The sequence below is a fragment of the Gavia stellata genome, chromosome 19 (genome assembly GCF_030936135.1).
Source record: "Gavia stellata isolate bGavSte3 chromosome 19, bGavSte3.hap2, whole genome shotgun sequence".
In the NCBI taxonomy this organism is placed as follows: domain Eukaryota; kingdom Metazoa; phylum Chordata; class Aves; order Gaviiformes; family Gaviidae; genus Gavia; species Gavia stellata.
Genome location: NC_082612.1, coordinates 14,835,824 through 14,857,236, shown reverse-complemented (window position 1 = coordinate 14,857,236; position 21,413 = coordinate 14,835,824). Strand labels below are relative to the sequence as shown.

Genomic DNA, 21,413 nt, shown 5'->3' with positions numbered 1-21,413 from the left:
ACTAATTCTTTAATTTGCTGTTATTTTATTATACCCTGTTGGTTATTATAGACTGTTGGTTGCCCTTTATGCTATGTCATTTTGATCAGTTTCCTGGGGAATATGTAATACTTCACTCAGTGTTTAAGGCACAGCAGTTTCGGTGAGATGGTATAGGAAGCAATAAATGGCTTTTGAGAGTGGTTAAATGCCAAAGCAGTGATGAGGATGTTAAATTAGAGAACTGTTTGTAAAAGTTTTCTTGGGAAAACATTTGTCTGTTTTGCTCTAGACAGAAAATAAAACTAGTAAGTGGAAACATGAAAAATAACATTAAACTTGTTTTATATTGAGAGTGTTTCACTTTGCTGCTTGTTAAGTGTCTCTACTTTGCATGTGAACTGCTTGTGAGAGTCTGTCTTGAAGGATTTGGCAGCATGGCCAAGGAGCAATCTTATTAAAACCACAAAGGGTCAAATGTATAATGCTGTGTGATGTTGTGTATCTGTGTGCAGGTGGAGACTTTACATGTGTAGTTTCAGTGTTTTGTGGACATGCTTATTTGTGTTTGCACACAATTGAAAGCTATACGTAGACTGAAAGCAGCTTTTTGAAATGGGATTGCTGGTTATTTCAGCGTCTGTAAGGAAAAAAGTGTTGCATGTGGCTTTTGGGGGGGTTGGGTTTTTTTTTGGGGTGGGGTACTGTGGCTGAAATTGCATTTAGGCATTTATACCATACATTGAAAAGTTTTTGATTTGCTGTTTGAGATCAGTGCTAAAACCTAAAACTATGACATCTAGGGATTTTTTTTTTCCCCTCCACTTTTTGAGGCCAATAATTACAGCTTCAAGTCAGAATGTGCAGCCCAGAAGAAGGTTGAATTTGCCTCTGAAAAGTGTTTCTAGGCTGTTATGTTGACATTTCCAGAACACTGTACAGCTTCATCATCATTAATCCAGTGCTTTCAGCTGCACCTTTCTTTTAATAACAGCCATGAATGTATTTTAATTTTGTTCTGAAAATACTTTCGGGAAAGTTAATTACTGTTATCTGTAACTGAGTATTTGAAATAATTGTTTCAGAAACTTGAAGCTGTCTTTTTATGACCAAAGAAGAAGGAACATGCAGAAGGGCAGGATAAAGGCTATTATATCTTATGCTTGCTCAGTGAGCATTGTTGGTTGCCAGTGAGCTTTTGGAGTATTTTAAGTCAAGACCTGTAAGTGCAATATGAACCAACAACTTAAGGAAAAAAAAAGGTGGTGGTGGGGGACAACGACGACACACAAACAAGCAAAAAACACCAAAGGAAGGTGAATTTCCTCCATTTTTAAGAAGTCTCCACTATGCTACGATGTCAAAATTGTTGCTTTGTTTCTTTATCCCAGCAAACAAATGCATTTGTGATTAGTCTTGAAAACAATTCTCAGTCATGGCGAGATAAATTTAACCTAAATCTGCATAGTATGTAACCAAATTTACAATGAATGTTCGTTTATATATAGTTTTGTATGCAAATTGTGGCTTCTTATTTGGACTATTCAAATGCACAGACTCTGTTTCCCTTGAGGATGATCTGCTGTGAAGTCTGCTAGAATTGATCTCTCCAAACGAGGTTGCACAGTGTTACTTAGCAGATGTGTCACAGGTTTAAAACTTCTGCTACAAATTAGGATAGAATTCTTGCAATAGTTCGATTTGTGTTTTATAGCCAAGCTCAAACTTTCAGAGGTAAAAATGAAAGGAATTTATGTAGTTTCTTTGTAGGAACTCTTTGGTCATCTATATTGTCCTTTTGTGTGCATTAAATGTATCTGTGTTATATGTTTTCTGCATATTTACAAGTGTTTCAAAACACAGTTTTACTGGGGATTTTTATTTTTGTTTTGTTTGGTCATTGTCATGGGTATACAGCAAACTAGAAGAATGTTTTTTGTAGAAGGTTATTGAAAAAAAAAATCAAAGGTAATGCCAGAAAAAAATTGAGGAAACTGTAATAAAATGTAGAAGTAGTGTACATATTGGCAAATGTAATATGCTGAAGGAATCGATACAAATTCATTAAACATAATTACCCATTGGTTTGGAAAAGTCTCTGAACAAGGCTAGTAGAAGTTTGGAGGTGTTTTAGAGAAGCATGACAATGTGCTTGTCCTGTTCTTAAAGAATTCCCTGTTTATTCACCTTTGTTCGCCAATACTGTGCTATGTGGGCCTTTGCACAGATGCAGCAACTATTGTATAGCTTATTTAAGCATTTTTAAAATGTAACTTTCTGAGTGCTGTTGTGATGTAAATGTTGTTCTTTTTATGACAAAGTATATCTGATTAGGTAATTAATAGCTTGAATTTTTGTAAGATAGTGACATAATTGGGGTGATAAGCAATATTGTTTCCCTGGAAGACAGCGAAGATTTCAAAATATTTCTGTTCTTGCCTGTTTTCTTTACTAGACAGCATTTTTGGTATAATATGTATACAATTTGAACAAATTTACAAGCAAATTGAGACAATTATCTCAGTGATGGTAAAATCTGGCGTTCATTTTGTAATTAGTAGCCAAAGAAAGCCTTGTGAAATAGCCTTACTTTTTTCTCGGGTCCATAGGGTGGTAGTTAAAGAAAACAGGTGTTTGGGGTTGTTTTTTTTTTAATGTGACTTTCTAAAAAGCCATGTCTACTTCCAAAGAGCAAGTGTTTCTTTGTCTTTTGAGTCTATGTGTTAACTTTTACCTCCCTGACTCCTTTCTGTGTTCCTTGTTCCTTATACTTTGCTGGGGAAGATTCTCCACCTCTGTCAACTAGTTTTATTTAAGAATGTTCAGTAAAAGTGGCCTGAAAACAAACTAGAGAGAAGACTGATGCTCTGTTTCCACCTACGTGCAGGATGGACTATTCTAAATTGTCTTACTAATGTTTGAAGTAAAAATAACCAGGTCAGTTGTCCAACATCCGCTTAGTGTGCGTAAGTATCAACATCTATCTTCTTTTTTTTTTTTTTCCTCCTCTGTAAAGTGTTTTTAAAATTTTAATTAATGGCCTTTAAGGTAACCTTCTGAACATCTGAAATGACACTTTCATTTCAGAATACTAGCCTGGAAATAAGTTTCTAGCTCAAGGTGTGGACAACTCTGAGTTGACCTAGTTGTTCTACTGGATTTTCTGGAAGGTGTCTCTTCTTTTACTATTTATAAATATTTTTTTTTCGTGTAGTTTACTTTCACAAGGTGTTGTGTGAGATTTTTTTGTTTGTTGTTTTGGTGGGTGGGGGTGTGTTGTGGGTTGGTTTTTTTTTTAAATCCAGGTTTTCTTTTTAGGACTCACGATGTTTTCCCTCAAAACCGCAATTCTGCAGGTAGTGTTTGTTTAGGAAATGCAGTAGTTCTTTGCAACTTGAAACTTAAATTTGTTTGTGTCACTACAAATGTACCACTAACTTTACGTGAGAACTGCTTTGCAGCTTTGTAATGAAGTCATTTATAACACCACAATCTTATGTGTGTCTGTTGGAAATAAAGCATTCTGCTTTAAACATGGAGGCTTTGTTCAAAACGATCTGCTAATTAAAGTAATTCAGGTTTTTATACTCATTGGGAAAAGACAGCTAAATGACTAGTGCTTTTAAGAAAGATGGAAGTTGTGATTTAGTTCTTTGTTAAGATTATGAATACCTGTGTGTTGAATCAGTGGTTTGAATATTTTTATTATGATTCCGTGAAGGATATTTGTTTTAAGGCATGTTAGAGCTTGTCACTTACCATTAATTTTAACAAGCAATTTTATGCTTGCTGTTTATAGCCAGCACGTGGTACTGTAGACCGCGGTTTCTACACTATATCGAGGCACATAAAATGTATTGAAATAGTATTTAGATGTAAATAAAGAAATATTTATGGCCCGTTGATGCTGTAATCAACAGACAGTTTCTGGGTAATTGCATTTAAGTAAACTAACCTTATAATGCCTCTATTTGTTTTTGCTTCTGCTTTGAGTGTGGAACATGGCGCTTTAAATATTTGAGAATCTGGAAGACTGATAGTAGTTTCTGCAGGTGGACTTTTTTGTTCTTTGTGCTCTTGCCTTCAAATAGTGATTGCATAGCTGGAGTTGGCAGCCATGGGCTGGGGCTGAATTTTGTGGTTTTCTTTTTGAACATGCTTTGATTTTTGTAAAGTGTAGAAAGAAAAGATTGTCTTTGCAGAGAGGAGGTGGATAGGTCGAAATACAGATAAAAGCTTGCTTTAATATATTTAACTCATCGTTATTTAAAAAAGGATTTCTGGTAAATAGGTGAGAAACCCCAGTGCTACTCTTTGATAGGTATCTTTTGAAAACTTTATTCGACCTGCACATCAAGTCACTAAATTTAGTTTGAATTTAAACATGCCATGGTGTGCCCGCTCAAACAAGTAGGTATCCTTCTTGCTCACACATATTACCTATTGATCTTTCTTACCTGACTGTTAAAAATACTTTTCCTAAAATTTCTTTCTGTGAGCTCAGTACTCCCATTTGCTTTTTGTGCACGTTACTCTGAACAATGATAGTGGTGGTGTATCTGCGATGATGTGAGAACATAAGATCAGTAGTCAACATGGATTCACCAAGGGGAAGTTGTGTCGGACCAATCTGATAGCCTTCTACCATGGCATGACTGGATGGATAGATGAGGGGAGGGCAGTAGATGTTGTCTACCTTGACTTCAGCAAGGCTTTCAACACCATCTCCCCCATCATCCTCCTAGGCAACCTTAGGAAGTGTGGGTTAGATGAACAGACAGTGGGGTGGATTGAAAACTGGCTGATAGATAGAGCTCAGGGGGTCGTGATTAGTGGCACAGAGTCTAGTTGGAGGTCTGTAACAAGTGGTGCTCCCCAGGGGTCAGGACTGGGTCCAGTCCTGTTCAATATATTCATTGATGACCTGGGTGAAGGGATAGAGTGTGCCCTTGGCAAGTTTGCTGAGGACACAAAACTGGGAGGAGTGGCGGGCACACCGGAAGGCTGCGCTGCCGTTCAGTGTGACCTGGACAGGCTGGAGAGTTGGGCAGAGAGGAACCTGATGAAATTCAACAACGGCAAGTGCAGGGGACCGCACCTGGGGCGGAATAACCCCCTGCCTTTGTTAAGGCCTGAAATCAAAACATCAGTATTCAAAGCAAAATAGAAGGTGAAGACTGTTGCTCAGAGTTCAATTAAATACAGATCAATTTTACCATCTCGGAAAGGAATGGTAGCTCATAGGAGGGGAGGTGGGAGAACAGTAGACAGAGTGTTCTTGGTGGAGGGAAGAGATGAGAAAGCAGTTGCCTTTTAAGTGGAAGAGACAGACAGTTTATAGCTGGTGGAATGTGAGGAGCTGGCTGTGGAGGGGGAGAGATCATATTTAGCCTGTAATTTTTATTTTATGGCCCATTGGATGTATTTGGTATCTAGCAGAGTTATGGATTTTAGTTATGTCAGTTTAGTTGCCTGTAAAACTGCATCCTCCGTTCCAAAGCTCGTATTTGAGAAGTGGTGTGTAGGTTTCCCTTGAGGATGGCCTGAGAGATTAGAAATGAAGCAACTGTTTTGTGAGGAGTGTCCTTCTACTGCTATCTGGCTGGTTTTGTCCTGAGTCAATTATCTGCATGAATGTATCTTTTTTTTTTTAAAGTATTTGTTCACGCTTAGTTACTGTTCTTACAAATACCCTAAAATAGGAATACATGAAGTTCTGGTAAAGCAAGAAACATTTTTTTTCTGTGCTGAGGTATTATTTTTTTTTTTCAAAATCTATATACAAAATTTGCTTATTAAGAATAAAGTAGGGCGGGCTTAATATTTGTGAGATGTCGCTATTTCCCTTGGTATTTAACTGACTGAAAATTATTCTTGCTGCTTACAATGTTTGTCTCCTAATTCCCGAGAATCTAACTTCTATAATGTGTTACATCAATACCTTACTAGGTCCTGTTTAGTGAGAGAGTTCCTGAGATGTAATCGTGAAGATAGGAAAGTCAGTACCATGTCTGAAATAAAATAATGTTGTTAATTAGTAAGGAAGGGAGGTGTTTCTCTTTTTTAAACTAAAAATGATAAGGGTTTAGTAAGTCTTTCTCATTTCAGAGCATGATGTCAGCTTTCTAAACTCAGAGTTTATAATCTAGATGTTTTTTTTTCTCTGGGTGCCCACATATGAATTGTTCACTCTGCCTTTTATGTTCAGTGACTTATTGGTTGGAAGGGAATACGAGAAGAAAAGTTTCTCTGGGAGGAAAAAAAACCCTCATCTTTTTTCCCATGTCTGTAACAGGTTTGGGTTTCTATGTGGTCTGGGTTGTGTTGCTTTGGTTTTCCTCAAACATACAATATAGCAGATATGCATATAGAATATCAAGGGCCTAATTTTGCTGCTCTTAGAACACAGACATGCCCGGGCCTGGCCTGGATGCCAGGGCAGGTTAAAGGCAGAGCTGTACTCTGGCATACCTTGTTATGCCCCTTTGAGCTTGGGAGTGATCTGGAGGGCTGCCGTTCCTTTAGCTGCAAAAGAGAGAGGAGAGGACAAACATGCTGGAGGAGGAGTGAGGAAGTTAAAATGAAGACACTTTAAAAAAAGAATTAAAAGGCTTGTCTTACTTGGTTCTCTGTTTAGAAGTTGGAATTTACTGATGCCGGGCAAGGGCTACCTGGAGACGACTTACAGGTCTGCTAGGAATTCTTTTGATCCTCTTAGGGTCTATAGCTAATCACGCAACACCCATCTCTTAGCACACTGAGTCTCAAGTATCTTGAAAAATGTTTTGTTTGCTTCTTTCAAAAGCACTGTGCAGAAAATTAAAGCTCGAGGGGGGGAAATCATAGCTTGCTTTCAAATAAAAGTGAACATCACTATGGGCAGTCCAAGCAATCAGAAAAGCAGGAGTTATCTTTCCAATACATACTCTGGATATATTAACACTTACAGTTTATAACTAAAAATATTCAAATCTCTTAATTTTTGCAATGTTTTTATTCTGATTATTTATTCTAAGGTTGTGGGAAAAGTTGATAGCATATAGTGAATTTTGGACTGATTTGTCACTTTGGGAAAGCCTTCAGGGGAAAGCATAAGACTTATATTGAAAAGAAAGGTACTATAACGAAAGTTATTTTCTTATGAAGGGTTAAGAGTCCACCCTGAGGCTGTCTCTTTAGACTTCTGTATATCATGAAACTAAGCATTGAATAAGGCATGGTTCTCTGCAACAGTAATTTGCACTACATATTACTTGTTGGAGGCCAACTAGTGGAATGCTGTTTTGGTCTTGTTTTTCTCTGCACTTGATGTATTTTTTGAAGACCATGTTTTTGCTGCAATTTGTGTTGTCATTTATGATGTTGATATTTTAAATGTATTTGAATAACTGCACATGCAGTTTGTGCATCATTTAAATCAATGGATGATATGTATGATTCCTGAAAACATCTTTCACTTCCAAGAGTGCATGCAAAATGACGGTATGAACAACTGTATTTGTTTACTTTATATACGCTTAGATCTTTCATTTGCCTTTCAGTGTAGTATTTATCACCTTCTGATACAAATAATGCTGATCACTACATTGTAATAGGAGAAGGGGAAGGCTAGCATGGATAACTAGTTGAATAAAATATAAGGTCTAGGAACTATGACTACTTGGCCAGGTCTTACAGTGGGGTACATCAGCAGGGATATGTGTTGAGGCTGGTACTGTCAGGTATGCATAAATGGTGAGAAGAAGGTAAGCGATGAGGCAAGAAAGTCATCTGATACTAACTTACTGAATAGTTTAGCTGGGGAGTTAAGTATGAGTAATTGTAGAATGACTGTAAAAGTCTAAATCATTAGGTGATAAAGTGGCAGATAAAATTTAACATGGATAAATGTGAAGTTACACACGTTAAGAAAAATAATAAAAATTTCCCATTGAAACAATGGGCTTTGCACTAATTCCCCACCACCCCCGAGTGTGATCTGTAGAGAGTTACAGTTGTAGGAAAAGATCAGATGGATGATCAGTTGTGTTCAAAAAGTAAATTGAATGTTAGGAGTTGTAGGGAAAAGAGAACAAAGCAGAGAACTCTGTCTGTAAAGATGCAGTTCAGTGCCCCTCATCTTACAGGATACAGAAGAGCTGTAAAAGTTTCAGAGAAAGCGCTGTTAGAGTCATCAGGACAAGGAATGAAGAAGATAAAACTCTTCGGCCTGGAAAAGAGACCATGACTAAGGTTGTCCCTGATAGTAATCTGCAAAATCATGATTGGTTTGAAGAGGGAGATAGGGATTAATGGTTCATTGTATCTTCCAGTGCAAGCTCTCAATGTTAAATGAAGCCAGTAGGAACTGGATTACAGATAAACAAAAGTAAGTGGCTTTTCGTGGAACAGATAGTGGAAATACTGGCATTGTTTGCCGTAAAGATGCGGTAGATGCTAAAAGTAGACACGTATTTGAAAAAATACTAGGCGCTCTCAAGAAAGAGGAGCATAATTGAGAGTTAGTGAATGGAGCAGGCATCTGAGGAAAAACCATGACGTGAAAACAGCTGGGGGCTGAGACAGTACTGCGTGTGGTTGCCCTGCTTTTCCTCTTCCTTGGACGCTTATGGCACTTGTTGTAGGCAGAATAATGGGTCTTTGGTCTGATACAGCTGTTCTCTTGGAAATTCTGCGTGTCGGTTTTATGTCAAGTATGCATGGGCTCAGACATACCAGAATTCACAGGATTACCGTGATCCGTCTGGGCGCAAATCTGTGGTCAGGGCATCTAGACATTGAAATCCAGAGGTGATGGGCCTTTGGGGGGTCTCTTCATAGCCGGTAGCTATGTTATAGTCAATATAATGGTAGAGAGGTTGTTAACTCACAGTACTGATTTAGCTGTTAAATGGTGATATCATACTATGTTGGTTAAAATATTGTTTTACTGCAATTCCACAGTTATGCCAGGTGTTGTGAGACTTGCAATAAAATGGTCAAAGTTGAAAGAATTCTTACCAGTGGAAAGAAACATGCTTCATTGTCCACTTTTAAATATCCAAAGATAATGCGTTTTACAAACACACAATACTTGTAGCAATAATGTTTTTACATTCTGCCTTCCTTACTTCCCTGGTACTGCTGAAACTGGTAAAAGCTGTAATTTAAGCTGTCGTACCTAATTTTAAAATACAGTTAATGTTTAATTCTTATTTTAAGCTATCTTTGAAGTAAAAAGGCAATATATTGAGAACTGAGCCAGAGACTAATAACACGATTTTCAAATGACAGCCAAAAAGTGTAGCACAAAGGAGAAGAATTTTTTTTTTTAAAAAAAGCATATTATCAGAGGTATGTGTTGTGATACAGCACTGGAGTCTTGCACCAAAATATAACTTCGAAAAACTTAACTAATTCATATCTGAACTGTATATAATTAACTTTTTAGGTAGGAAAGGTAATTTGTAATTGTTTCAAGCAGTGTGTAGAATGTAGGAAGTGTTTAATTTTCATTTTTTAATTATGCTCATGCGTAATAAATTGAGTGAATGTGGGGTGTGAATTAAGAGAATGTGTGTTTGTACATTGTTATTATTATTACTACTAATGCATTTTGAAACTGAAAAGAAAATTACTATTGGTTAGGTATTCACATTTGTTAAAGGTAATAGTCTATTAAAAGTACTTGTCTGTTCTGCAGGATTTGTTCAGTGACGTAAGTCAACAATGTTTTCCGGAGTGAATGCAGATTAGCAGTATTATATTGTCAGCGTGAAGTTGGTATCTGGTAGCATTGCATGATGGATTAATCACAGCAGGTAGGGCATTTCTTGAAAAAGATGATTTGAGTGTCTTTGAGCGAGCTGGCAGTTTGTAAAGGTAGTTGCAATGAACTACCAGGTTACAGCCTGTCTGGAATAATTGAAGCACCTTGTCAGATGCCCAGGAAGCATATTCTTCCTTAGCACGCAGCTTGGGTCTTAGGCTTTGTGATACTTATTAGACACAAGGTGGGAATATTAATAAGGCAGAAGAACATATAAAGTTAAAGGATATTTCAAATTGTTGAATACTGCTTGCCAGCATTTAAAGGGGCGTTTTTAATTCTGCAAATTATATGCTTGTGTATGTCATGCAGTCATTTATTAATACCTCAAAATTAGAACACTATTTTGATCTACATGGTAGTGGACATATTGCTATAGAAATATGTTGCACCTGCCTGCATTTTAAGACTATTAGCTTTTCTATTTGTGAATGAAATTACCCTGACAAACCCTGTTGCTTTTTTCATGTTTATATATGTATAAGAAAGCTGTGCTTTAACTGCAGAGTGATGAACCATATCTGTGCTAACACTGAAATAGCAAATATAGGTGCTAATGTTTATACCGTAGTTAAAAGCACGACCTGAGCACATGCATACATTGTTGAGCTAGTCTCAATCTGACTAGCTTGTTTGCCAGTACTAGGGAAGCTGTAAAAACTCAGGATCATAGGCAAGTTGTACAGCTTGTACCATTTCGAACGCCATTAGGGCTTTGCTGCTATTGGTGTCAGCTAGTTGGGTTAACACTAGGCTATCGTTAATACCATTATATGTCACGTATGTGTTGCAGACCTTTGGTCACGCTGTAGGCAAGCCAAGAGATAGCGGCCTTATCAGCACGCCTATTCACTGTCTTCTAGCTCTCCTCCTGGAAAGCCAGCCTTTGGTAGGAGTCTGAGGACACTGAGCATTTTTGAGCCAGGTTTACACAGCCAGGATGTAGGTACATGGTGGAACTAGGGAAGAGCCCCTAGTGAGGAGTAGGCGCTTCACTTTGCTTTCCTTTCCTGCAAGTTAGCCACTTAGCCTATAAATCACTGAAAGCAGTGCCCAAATACCTGCTCTTTCAGGTTTCCTCAGTCACCAACTTTTCCTGTAAGGCTTCCAGTGAAGGCATTAGATACGTCTTCTAATAAGTGGTGGACAGTGATGACTTAGCAGTTTAGGGGAAAAGATACGTGTTCAAAATAATTTGATAAACTTCATCTGCTCTGCTACCAGTGTCTTCAGGCATACTCCTCCATTGCAAATATTTTTTTTTAATAGCAAGCAAGAACTGAAACCACTTCTCCTAATTCACATTTTGAAAGTATTTTCATTCTTTTTGTTCCCTTACATAGTTTTTTGTGTTACTTCTACGTGACTATAATTTGGTCCATTTTAGTTCTGTTTTGTTAACTTTCTGTAAAATTTATGTCTTTAACTTGTTTTTATCGTAGGAATACCTATAAATGCAGGCAGAAAATAACTGATTTGAAAAGCGTAAGTAGCTTCGTGTATGTAGCATCCCTACTCTACAAGGCTTTTGATTTAATTATTTCGTTTACAAAAATAAACTTTAAAAAAAAACAAAACCGAAAACTGGGAAATTCACACACACACACCCCCCACCCCCCCACCCCCCACCCCCCCCCCGCTCCCAACTGACTGTGGAGGCTTTTTATAATGTCTTATTAGAAGAGTTTTTATGTTCTGTAGTGTTTGTTTTTTCAGCAATGCTATAGCTTTACTTTTCTACCTACTGTTTTAACACAGAGGAATTGCTTGGAATGTCACTTCTAATTTTTAACTGTCAGTTTGGTTCTTGACTTCATATAGCTAACAGTAGATTATTTTTTTCCCCCCGCTCTACAGCAACAAATCTCCTATTGTAAAAACCCTTTCGTAATGACAAACTTCCTCCCCCGCCCAATGGTACATCAAGTCAGATCTACAGGAATGCAAAAATAGCTCAAACGTGCCACTCTGACAGTTTCATAAGTTTGTCAGTGCTTTCATTTCTTGAAAGCTCTTTTACTCCCCAGTCCAAGGAAAAATGGCGGGCTGGAATCTGCAGTAATGTAGGTACAAATTCCAGTTACAGTGTAAGTTACAAATTCTGTGTGGAGAGTTAGCAACAACTGAAAAAATGTACCAATGTAATTTTAAATACTCTATGCTTCCCTCACTGCTCTAGAATGTGGTTTCGTTTTTTACACTTTTGAATCACAAAAATGCTATGTTTTGCTCTATCAGAAAACTTTTCTATGCAATGTATAATTCAGATTGCTCGTGATTCTGCAGCTAGGTACTTGAATGATGGTTGCCAGTTTAATATCATTAAGCTTGATTCACATTAAAAGGAATTGTGTACAGTTATGTAGGTATGAACATGCAGTTAGCAGGCATCTGCTCATGTGTTTTGGTACGACTATCTCTTATTTCAGTTTTAGGCACAGACTCCACAGAAATGGGGATGTCTTCACTACTCTGGTTTGAAGCTCATGACAGTTGCAGTAGACAGTAGTGGATTTAGTAGCACAGTAGTACTTTGAATTTACAACAGCATCCTGATAGCAAGGCTTGGCCAATCATTTGGCAAAGTGAATTGAAAGGGTTTCTGCTAATTCTAAGTTTTGGGCAGTTTTCTACTTTAGCAGTTTTACTAGGATATTTTTGCTAGATTTATGAATAATTTAATTTCTTCCTCAAATTGTTTTTTTTAAAACAATTTCCTGATTTGGGGGGTGGTGGGGTGGGTTCTGCTGCCTGTAGACTTCGTCAGTATTTTAAGAAAGATGTAATATTTCAAGGCCTAGTTGCTGTTTGGCGTTTGGATTGATCCAGTAAGTTTTTTATAACAATTATCTAAAATTACCAGTAGTAGGAAGAAAAAACCCCAATATATTGGATTGTAACACATTACTACAGATCTGATTTTGATTCTATTTGCCATGCATAAAGACCAGATCATTAGACGTTACCCTTTTATTAAAATCAAACCTAGAAAAATAAAATAATAGCTTGTCCGAGTGAGCTTATATTGTGCTCTTAAAGTAAGAGAGAAATTTTTGATCTCTTCAGATACTGAAAAAAACCCTGATCTCTATCAGATACACATAATGGTTTCCTTGATTACAATTTTGTTATATCGTTTGTAAATATATCTCTTCTTAGCTTTTTGTGTGACAGACAGAGCATAGCTCATCTAAATGATGAAAAGTCTGCAATAATAGTAATTCTGAAGGTCTTTTTCTTCAGTCAGGATGTGAGAGATGTTTTGCAGCAACGTGTACTTGACTTTCTGGCAACCGTATGCTCTTTCATCTCTTTTTTTTTCTTGTTCCACTTGTTCCCTCTCACATGCAGAAAAAGTAAATGCATGTACTCTGATCACTGCACTTGACTGTGTGTCTTGGAAAAGCATTCAGATCTATTTGAAGTTGCAGCATTGTTTCATTCCAGCTTCCACTGGTGCAGGGAGTGGAGTAACTTGTCTCTGAAGAGGCTCTTGTGCTGCGGCATCTGCTGTCTTAAAATGCAGAAAGCTTGAAATACGAAATACTCTGAACTGTCCTCTCTTGTGTTTGTAGTTCCTGTTGCATGTTAGCTGCATTGTGAGACAAACCTTACTAATACAAATTCTTGTTAGTTATTTTTTGCTAACCACTTGCCAATTTGTTTGTATTACACATATGCCTTTCATATACAAAACCAAACATCAAGCCTTTAAGTCTTGGCAAGTACAGCAAACTACGTGGAAGCTGTTACTCTTCATTCCTGGCCGTTCCGAATACCTGACTTGTCTGAAAGCCTTGCAACAGGGAGTTGCTTCTCTTTATATACTGACAGGCTTCCACTTACTGCAGATACGTATTTTGGAGGAAATGTTAAGTCTAGGGAGTTGTCACGTATGCATGTTTCATCTGTGGGACATGAATATCGGGAGAGGAACCATTTTCTGTAGGGATGAAAATGGGAAAAGCTGTTATTGTCTATTTTTTGCACACAGAGTGGATAGGAGTCTTTCATGTACTCACAGCTGAATGTTAAATTGTCTCACACTTTTTGTTAACTGCTGAAATAACCCCCTTCTTTTGGTCATATCTCTTCTGAAAGATTGCTAGCCCTTGAAGGAATCAGGCTGCGTTATCCACGTTTCAAGAGGGAGTTATCTGGGAGACTGTATTGGTCTTGATATCTTGCTTCAAAATCTAAAGAATTAAAATAGTTATCAGCATCATTGCAGTGGAGAACTCTTCCTAATTAGTCTGCTGTTTGTTTTTTGAACTATTACTGCCTGTTTTCCCAAGCTGACACTAGCTGTTGCTCATAAAGACTTCTTGTATTTTACTTTTCCTGGCAGAACCTCAAAGAATGCCTCACTTGATAGCACCTGAGAATCGCCTCTGAGTTACCATGTGTGCTCAACTTGCTGGATTCTATAAATAAAAAAGTTCCCAAAGTAGCACTTGTATTTCTCCTGAAATGTGCTGCGCTGTTTCACTACTTTCTCCCTTTTTTCTTTTTTTTAAACAGTCAATTAGCTGTTTTTCAGTCTAGAGGACAATACATCCCTTTTAGACCAGCCCAGCCTGAATAGTATTTCAAAGAAGTCAATGTACAAGTGGTTTCTAGATAAGTCAGATTGCTTTTTTTTTTAGTCTATTAAACCTTCCCTCTTGACTTCTGGCATATCTCAAGATAACATCACGTGCTGTTTCCCTGCTCCTCTGTTTTATTTTAACCTTTTGTCATCTTTGGATGTTAATAAGTGGTTAAAAGGTGGGAGGGAGAGAATAAATATAGGCTTTCTCAAGGAAATCCTTGTTAGACTTTCTGAAATGTTACCTGTTTGTTACTTGTCTTACTGTATTAAATGTTCACTTTTTTCTCATGAAAGATGATGGTATTACTAGGTAAGTAACGAGTCTTTTTGTGAGAAAATGCAGGATCAAGCCATCCATTTAAAAATGAATTTGAAACTCTTGGCAAAGAGTTTGAGTCTGATTCTGGCAGGCCAAATAACACAGTATAAATACAGAGAAAGAGGTACACAAGAAAACTTGTGTATATTAGGCAGGTGTTATAGATACAAACTTTTTAATGAAGTTATTCATTAAGTGCCACATTTGTGGACCTAAAGTTCAGGCTTTTGGTAAAACTGGTCTACAATATGAAAAATCTTTCATCTTTAGGATCACTTGGAATAAAGAAGTATCTGAGGAACAAATGTTAAAATAAGAATTTACATTAATCCCTGCAGAATCTCACTGAAGCAGAGAATGAGCTCTGCAACATTCACACTGGGAACCTGCAATGAGGAAGTGTATGAGTGCGTGTTCTAAGGGTTATTTGCTACCAGGTGTTAGAGATAAAAAATGGATAATAAAAGTTTTGAGGGAAAAAAAGATGAATTCTGAGGGAGTGATTAACAGTTTCACTTTTCTGAAAAATGAGTCACACTTACTAAACTAGAAGAAGAGTCTGCATCTTCTCTGCAGAGCACTCACAAAAAAATTGATAGGGGTAATTTGTATCATACTGCACTCTGCAATAGGTCCATATCACTTAATGTCATTTAAATTGCATAGCCAGAGACAACATTCAAAGTTTCAAGTGATGATAAATAAATCCCTTTTAAATAAAAATTGAAGAGAAATGCCTACTGTAAGATTGCATGTTATTTTGTTCACTTGAAAGTATCCTGCTCTTTTAATAGAATCTGACATTTGATTCAGCCTTATTAGTAAATATGGAAGTTGGAATGAGCTGGGCTTTCCAGATTTGCTTAGGGATGAGGTCGCACCTAAACTGTTGAATACCTGCAATATGAAAAAAAACCCCTAACTACTGAGTTCCTTTTTTCTTAGTTTCCTGCGTGGTCCTTTCTAACAGTTTATTCCCATTATAGCTCATGGAGCTGAAGTAGGTTGGCACAGATCAGTAATTAAAGAATACCTGTATCCATCTGCCTAGTGACTATTATGCTTTGTTGTCTTTATATCTACATGTTGTGTTGGCTGTGAACAGCCAAACAGAAGGACTTCTCAGTCAGGTTCCAAATCCTAACATTTTGTCATCTTTATGTCTCACAGAGTTCTGAAGCCTCTGAAGTGGTAATCCTGGAGCGCTGCTGGATTGTGGAGTTCAGGAGTAAAACAGATGTTTCAATAGTTCTCAGTAAGTAAGACATAGCTTAATATGTTCTGTGTGTATTTTTTATTTCTGACAACAAAAAAACCCAACTGCGCATGCATTGAAACTTTGCTAAAAGCTTAGCTAAAATACATCGTGTTGTCTTAGATGCATACATCTGAAGACTGCTTGTCTCTGAATTCATGCCTAAAAAGAAAATCCAAAAAGCTATTGTCATACTTCTAAAATCAAGTGAAAGTCATATGTTATCTTCTTTCTCTGACAATAGATAAAAGTTTGAGGTTCTGTTTTGTTAGGTACAATATGGGTTTTATGTTGATGCGCAGCCAATTTGTCTTATTCTTGAATGATTAATCATTGCCAACCTCCCTATTAAATGAGGGGTTTCCTGTTTTTCTCACCACCTATCAACTCTTCATTAATGAAATTGTTAAAAAGAGTTGAAAAAAATCAGTTACTGCTTAGAAATCAGAATCATTATTTTAGTGAAAAGATTTTATTTGGAGAAAATGCTGACAGAATTTTCTCTGCAGGAACAACTCAAATAGCCATTGTGTTAGAATTTTTTATGACGTGGATTCTGTCTGATACCACTGCAGAGTTTTGAAGTCCTTAGAGCAATTTGCCATTTTCTGCTAGCTGTAATGCTCTAAGAGCAGTTTTGTTAGGCTAGTAAAACTAGCTATGGGGGGAAAAAAGGTTATGCTGCATTTGTGGGCTTGATGGCCAGCTATATGTTTAGTAGAAGTTCCTACCTTCTTTTTTTCATACTCGCCAAAATCTCCAGTCCCCTTCAAGGAAGATATTGCATTAATTATGCTAACTCTTGTCCTCACCTGTTGAAGTGATTCTTAGTGTTCCATCACATTTGAGAAGGCAGTGACTTAAAATGTATTCATTGTGGGTTTTATCCTTTTCTGGTATTCTGGGGAATAGCTCAAATCCTGCATCTTTAGTAGTGGAATTAAATCTTTTGTCTTGTGCCTGATGTTAAGGCGCTGCATCAAAAAGTACTTTTTTCTGGATTTGGAAGCATCGCTTTGCCTGTCTGTAACAACTGAATAATTAGCATTGACTCTCAAATTGAGACTTTTCTAATTATGCCCTTATTGAGTCCAATTCATTGGTTGGAATCATCAGCTTTATGAGGTGGCAATGTTACAGTATGAGTGTAAATACAGTCATGTCAGTTCCCTTCTGTCACTTTTTTGACAATGTTTGAACATAATGCTGCTGAACTGAACCAAGAATACAGTTGTAATTGCTGACAGGACTCTTTCAATTGGCTTTGAAGCCTGCAAACAGGATGGTTTCTGTGGCAGTGAGACTGGCAGGTTTTAGGTCTAAAAGCTGGGGATGTGTAGATAGCAATGAATACTGAGTAAGCACTTGAGGCTGCCTGTGGAGAAGAAGAGACTGTGAATATGTGTGAAGGAAGAAATATGCTTGCATAGTTAGGAACAGAAATTGCTAGCTGAGAGACAGGCTTTCCAAACCACAGTTTTTGAAGGTCAGTAGTGTGGTTAGAGGTAAGGGTGGCATTCTGACCAGCTTCTGAAAACACATTAAAAGAGAAAAGAGGAAACAGTACAGAAAATGGCAGGTATGCAGAGCCAACAAATGATGATGAATGCCTGGGGCGCAACCGAAGGAATACAACAGAAGATAGGGGAAGAGACAGACAGGTAGAAGAGAAATGGATTTCAAACTTGGCAATTTTCCTGTGCTGGAGAACAAGGACAGCAGCCTGGCCGATGATTTGTTGGATGGGAAAAGAAAAAGAAAGCCAGACTAATACGAGGCATTAGAACAAAACTGAAGACAAATGAAGATGATATATTGTGTACTAAGTGAGGATAAAATACCAAAAGAAGTGAAATAATAATCCATGTACTGTGGGAGAGAACAAAATTCAGAAGACAAAAGGGGGGGGAGAAAAGCAAAACTCGGGAACTAAGAAGAGACATCTTCGTCAATGGGGACTTCGATCATGAAAAACTAGCTGCATTGTCACAAGAATATATCCATTGGCAGCCAAAAAAAGCTCTAAAATGTGTATCTGGGGCTTTAAAGGATTCAGGTGGAAGCAGGATAGGAGGACATACCTGCTCACAGTGTCAAATTCCTTGTGGAACAGACAGAGGAGAGCTGTGCCAGAACACAGCAGAAGCTCCAAGGAAGGAGGCAGAGCTGATCTGCGAGATTTAACTCGTGGTATGGCTGGGAAGGACATTTTCTTCATCTTGCAGGCTGCAAGATGAAGAAAATCAGCTGGGAGTTCAACTTGGAACCGTGAGGAGAGGGTTTTGGAGTGAGCTTTTGGCCGATTGTCTCCATCTTTCTCTGAGAGGTGGGCTGAGTCCTAGGAGACACGAGTAAGAGTGGGAAACGGAGACTAACTGGGATATCTAAGAAGAGAACGTAACAAAGGGCAGTGGAGTAAACATAGAGGGAAAAATAAGGACATTTTCACGCAACATCTAGGGATGTTGTGGAGTTGATCATCGCCTCAGGGTGGCGTGGGCATCGGAACGTAAGGGGAGTACAGAAGAGGTCAGGCAGTCGCAGCAGATAATCCTGTCAGTGCTTCAAGGGTAGTGCTCCCAAAGCAGCCTAGCTGAAAAGGTTTCTAAGCAGACTATGAAAGGAAACAGAAGGATTTGTTAGGTGAACTATCATTCTGTATGTGGCTGGTTGCTTGCGTGCCCTTGTAACATGAACTAGTTGCTATTAGCAGAACAGATCAGACACTGGTGTGAGGTGAATCTGACTGAATGTGGCAGTTCACACGAGTGTGAGTCATTCCTGAAATCCCAGAAGGTGTGATAAGGAGAGCGTTTCAACCCTTTTGTCCAAAAAGATCTTAAACCTGGAAACTACTGCTGCGCACTGAAATGTTTGAGCAATGCAATGTTAACTGCCTTGCCTTGGATTCTCCGCAGGAATAACCACTGTTTACGCCATCTAAGCTCGCACCTTGTACAATACAGGCAGGCATTGAAGCCTCGCCAGACACAGAAATACATAATCGTAGCTATTTAGAGAATAACTATGTCTCTGCTGGACCTTGGAAGCCCTGTTAAAGGTGGTTACTCTGCTGGGTTTACGTGCCCAGGTGCTGGCAGTGGGAGCTGTGGGGCAGCCTCTGTGAGGAGCAGCTGGGGCTGCCCCATGCTGGACTCAGCTGGTTCCAGCCGGTTCCAGCCAGCTCCAGGTGACCCACCACAGGGCACGGCTCAGCCCCTCTGCCCTGCTGCTGGTGCCTCAGGGAAAGCATGGTTCAGAAAGGGTAAAACACTGCCCAGCAGTGAGGAGTGAGAGGAAAAAAGTGTGAGAAACAGCCCTGAGAGCGCCAGAGGGAGGGGAGGAGGTGCTCCAGGTGCCTGAGCAGAGATTGCCCTGCAGCTCCTGGATGGACCCCAGTGGAGCGGGTATTTCCCTGTGGCGAGACCACGCTGCAGCCAGGGGTAAAGCGTGAGGAGGAAGGAACAGCGGAGAGGACCTGTTATGGACTGACCATAACCACGCCAGCCCTCAAACCCCCATGCCACTCTGGGTGTGGGGAAGGTAGAAGAGTCAGGAGTGAAGTTCAGCCTGGGAAAAAGGGGGGAGTGGAGGGGGGAAAGGTCTTTGTTTCTCCCTAGTCAGCACTCTCTTAATTTGCAATAAATTAAATTAAATTATCTTTCCCATAAGATGAGTCTGTTTTGGCCATGAAGGTAATTGGTAAGTGATTTCCCTGTCTTTATCTCAACCCATGAGCTTCTTCATATTTTCTCCCCCAGCCCTGTTGAGGAGGGGGGAGTGAATGGGTGGGTGGCTGGCAGCCAGCCGAGGTCACCATGCCATGGTTAATTTGCGTCAGGTGTTTTTCTTTAAGTGTTTTGTCCACTTCCAGATGTGTCAGTGTTTGAGCAGAAGATGCAAAAAGATAGGCAACTAGGAACAAAAATTTGCATTAACGTTGGTGGGTTTTTTGTCGCTGTTACATTTCTCTGGAATAGAGCAGTTAGAGCTGTGTGGCTAGATGTTTGTATCTGTCCCAAGAGCAATCTGAAGTTGACCACTGTGTTGTATAGAGCCTCATGTGGGTGAGAGCAAAGAGCTCTGTCTGTCTCCTTTCCTCCACATGATGTTGTAAAACACAACATTGGGAATGAACCCGAGAGACACAGGCACAATGAAATGAAATCAGATGCAAGAGACTGCGTTCAAGAACTGCTTTCTCTTGATCTGTAAATCCTTCTGTTTTTCAGGATAAGAGATTCCTTTAAGACTGCATTAATTGCATTACTGTGTGTGGTCCCTTAGTGAGAACTAGGGAGGTAGGAGCTCTAACAGCCAGGTAGGGCTGGTGAGGAGGAAGGGAGCGAACAGAGGAAGAAGACAGAGCTTTTGATGCAAGGTCACAATCATCTAAAACATACTGCTGGGTATCAGGAAAAAAAAAAAAAGGCCTGCTTATAGGAATACCCTTAAGATGGCAGGCATTCCTTTTTGCCACTTGCAGTATGTAAACCACTTAACTTGGAGCTTTTAGTTTCCCTCAATAGTAGTGGCTTGGAAAGGCAGGTCAGTATCGCTCCCTGTTTTAGAGATGGAATGACTGAGGCATATGCTAAGGTTACTCTTGCAGACCTAGGCAGAGAATCAAGATCTCTGAATCTTGCCTTTTTAAGGTAGACTGATGGTCCAGCCAGTGATGTGATATACTTCCTCTCAGCAAAAGTAGTCTACTGCTTTGCAAAGGCTGCATTTAGTACTTTTGGTGAATGCTGCAGGATTTCTGTTCAGTGGTCTTGAGATACCATTGTGGTATTTAAATATTTGTGTGGTCTGCCTTGCTTCCAGCATAGGTGTGGTATTTATTTAATGAAAGGGGAGAAGCAATGTGGCATGTGTGAAAGCCTGCAGGCTTTCAAAAGAAACAAAGTGTTATACTGCAGTAGTCAACCTGGGGTATCATGCTATATTAATTTCAAATAGCTCGGAGTCTTTGTGAGCTTCTGTGAGGACTTAAATGGAGATTATAATGGAAACTTATATATAAGTTTATTCCAGCGTAGCGCAAAAAAAACCCACCGAAGATAAAATTTTTAATTAAATTCTTTATCTTTGATTGAAAATTTAACTTCCAAGGGAAGATTAGCATCATGAGTAACCATGGGATGATTTCATCACTACTAATTTGAACATGAAATGCATCAGCATATAGAATTCAGTCAGCTTTGTGAATTAAAAGCCTCTGATGTCTGTATTAGAAATATCCTGCGGATATAATTTACGTATCAAAGCTTCCATTCTACTTTTGTTACAGCATATGGTGGTTAGCTGTGATGGTGCTTTATATTTTAGAGTGGCAGTGGCTCATTGACAGCCTCAACCATTTTCCACTGCTGAGGTAGCAACTGAGAATTACTTTTTGCTAGTGTGTGTGTGAAAAGAGAGAGACAACCTTTAACCTTTTTGAACTCTCTTACTTTGC

At 38.7% G+C, this 21,413-nt stretch overlaps 1 protein-coding gene across 1 annotated transcript in view; it reads left to right on the top strand.

The window, feature by feature from the left end:
* Positions 1–21,413, top strand: part of INPP4B (inositol polyphosphate-4-phosphatase type II B) — a 274,537-nt gene that overhangs the window by 58,266 nt on the left and 194,858 nt on the right. Inside the window, 1 exon segment of the mRNA XM_059827010.1 lies at positions 15,868–15,952. Coding sequence (XP_059682993.1) covers positions 15,868–15,952 — 85 coding nt within the window.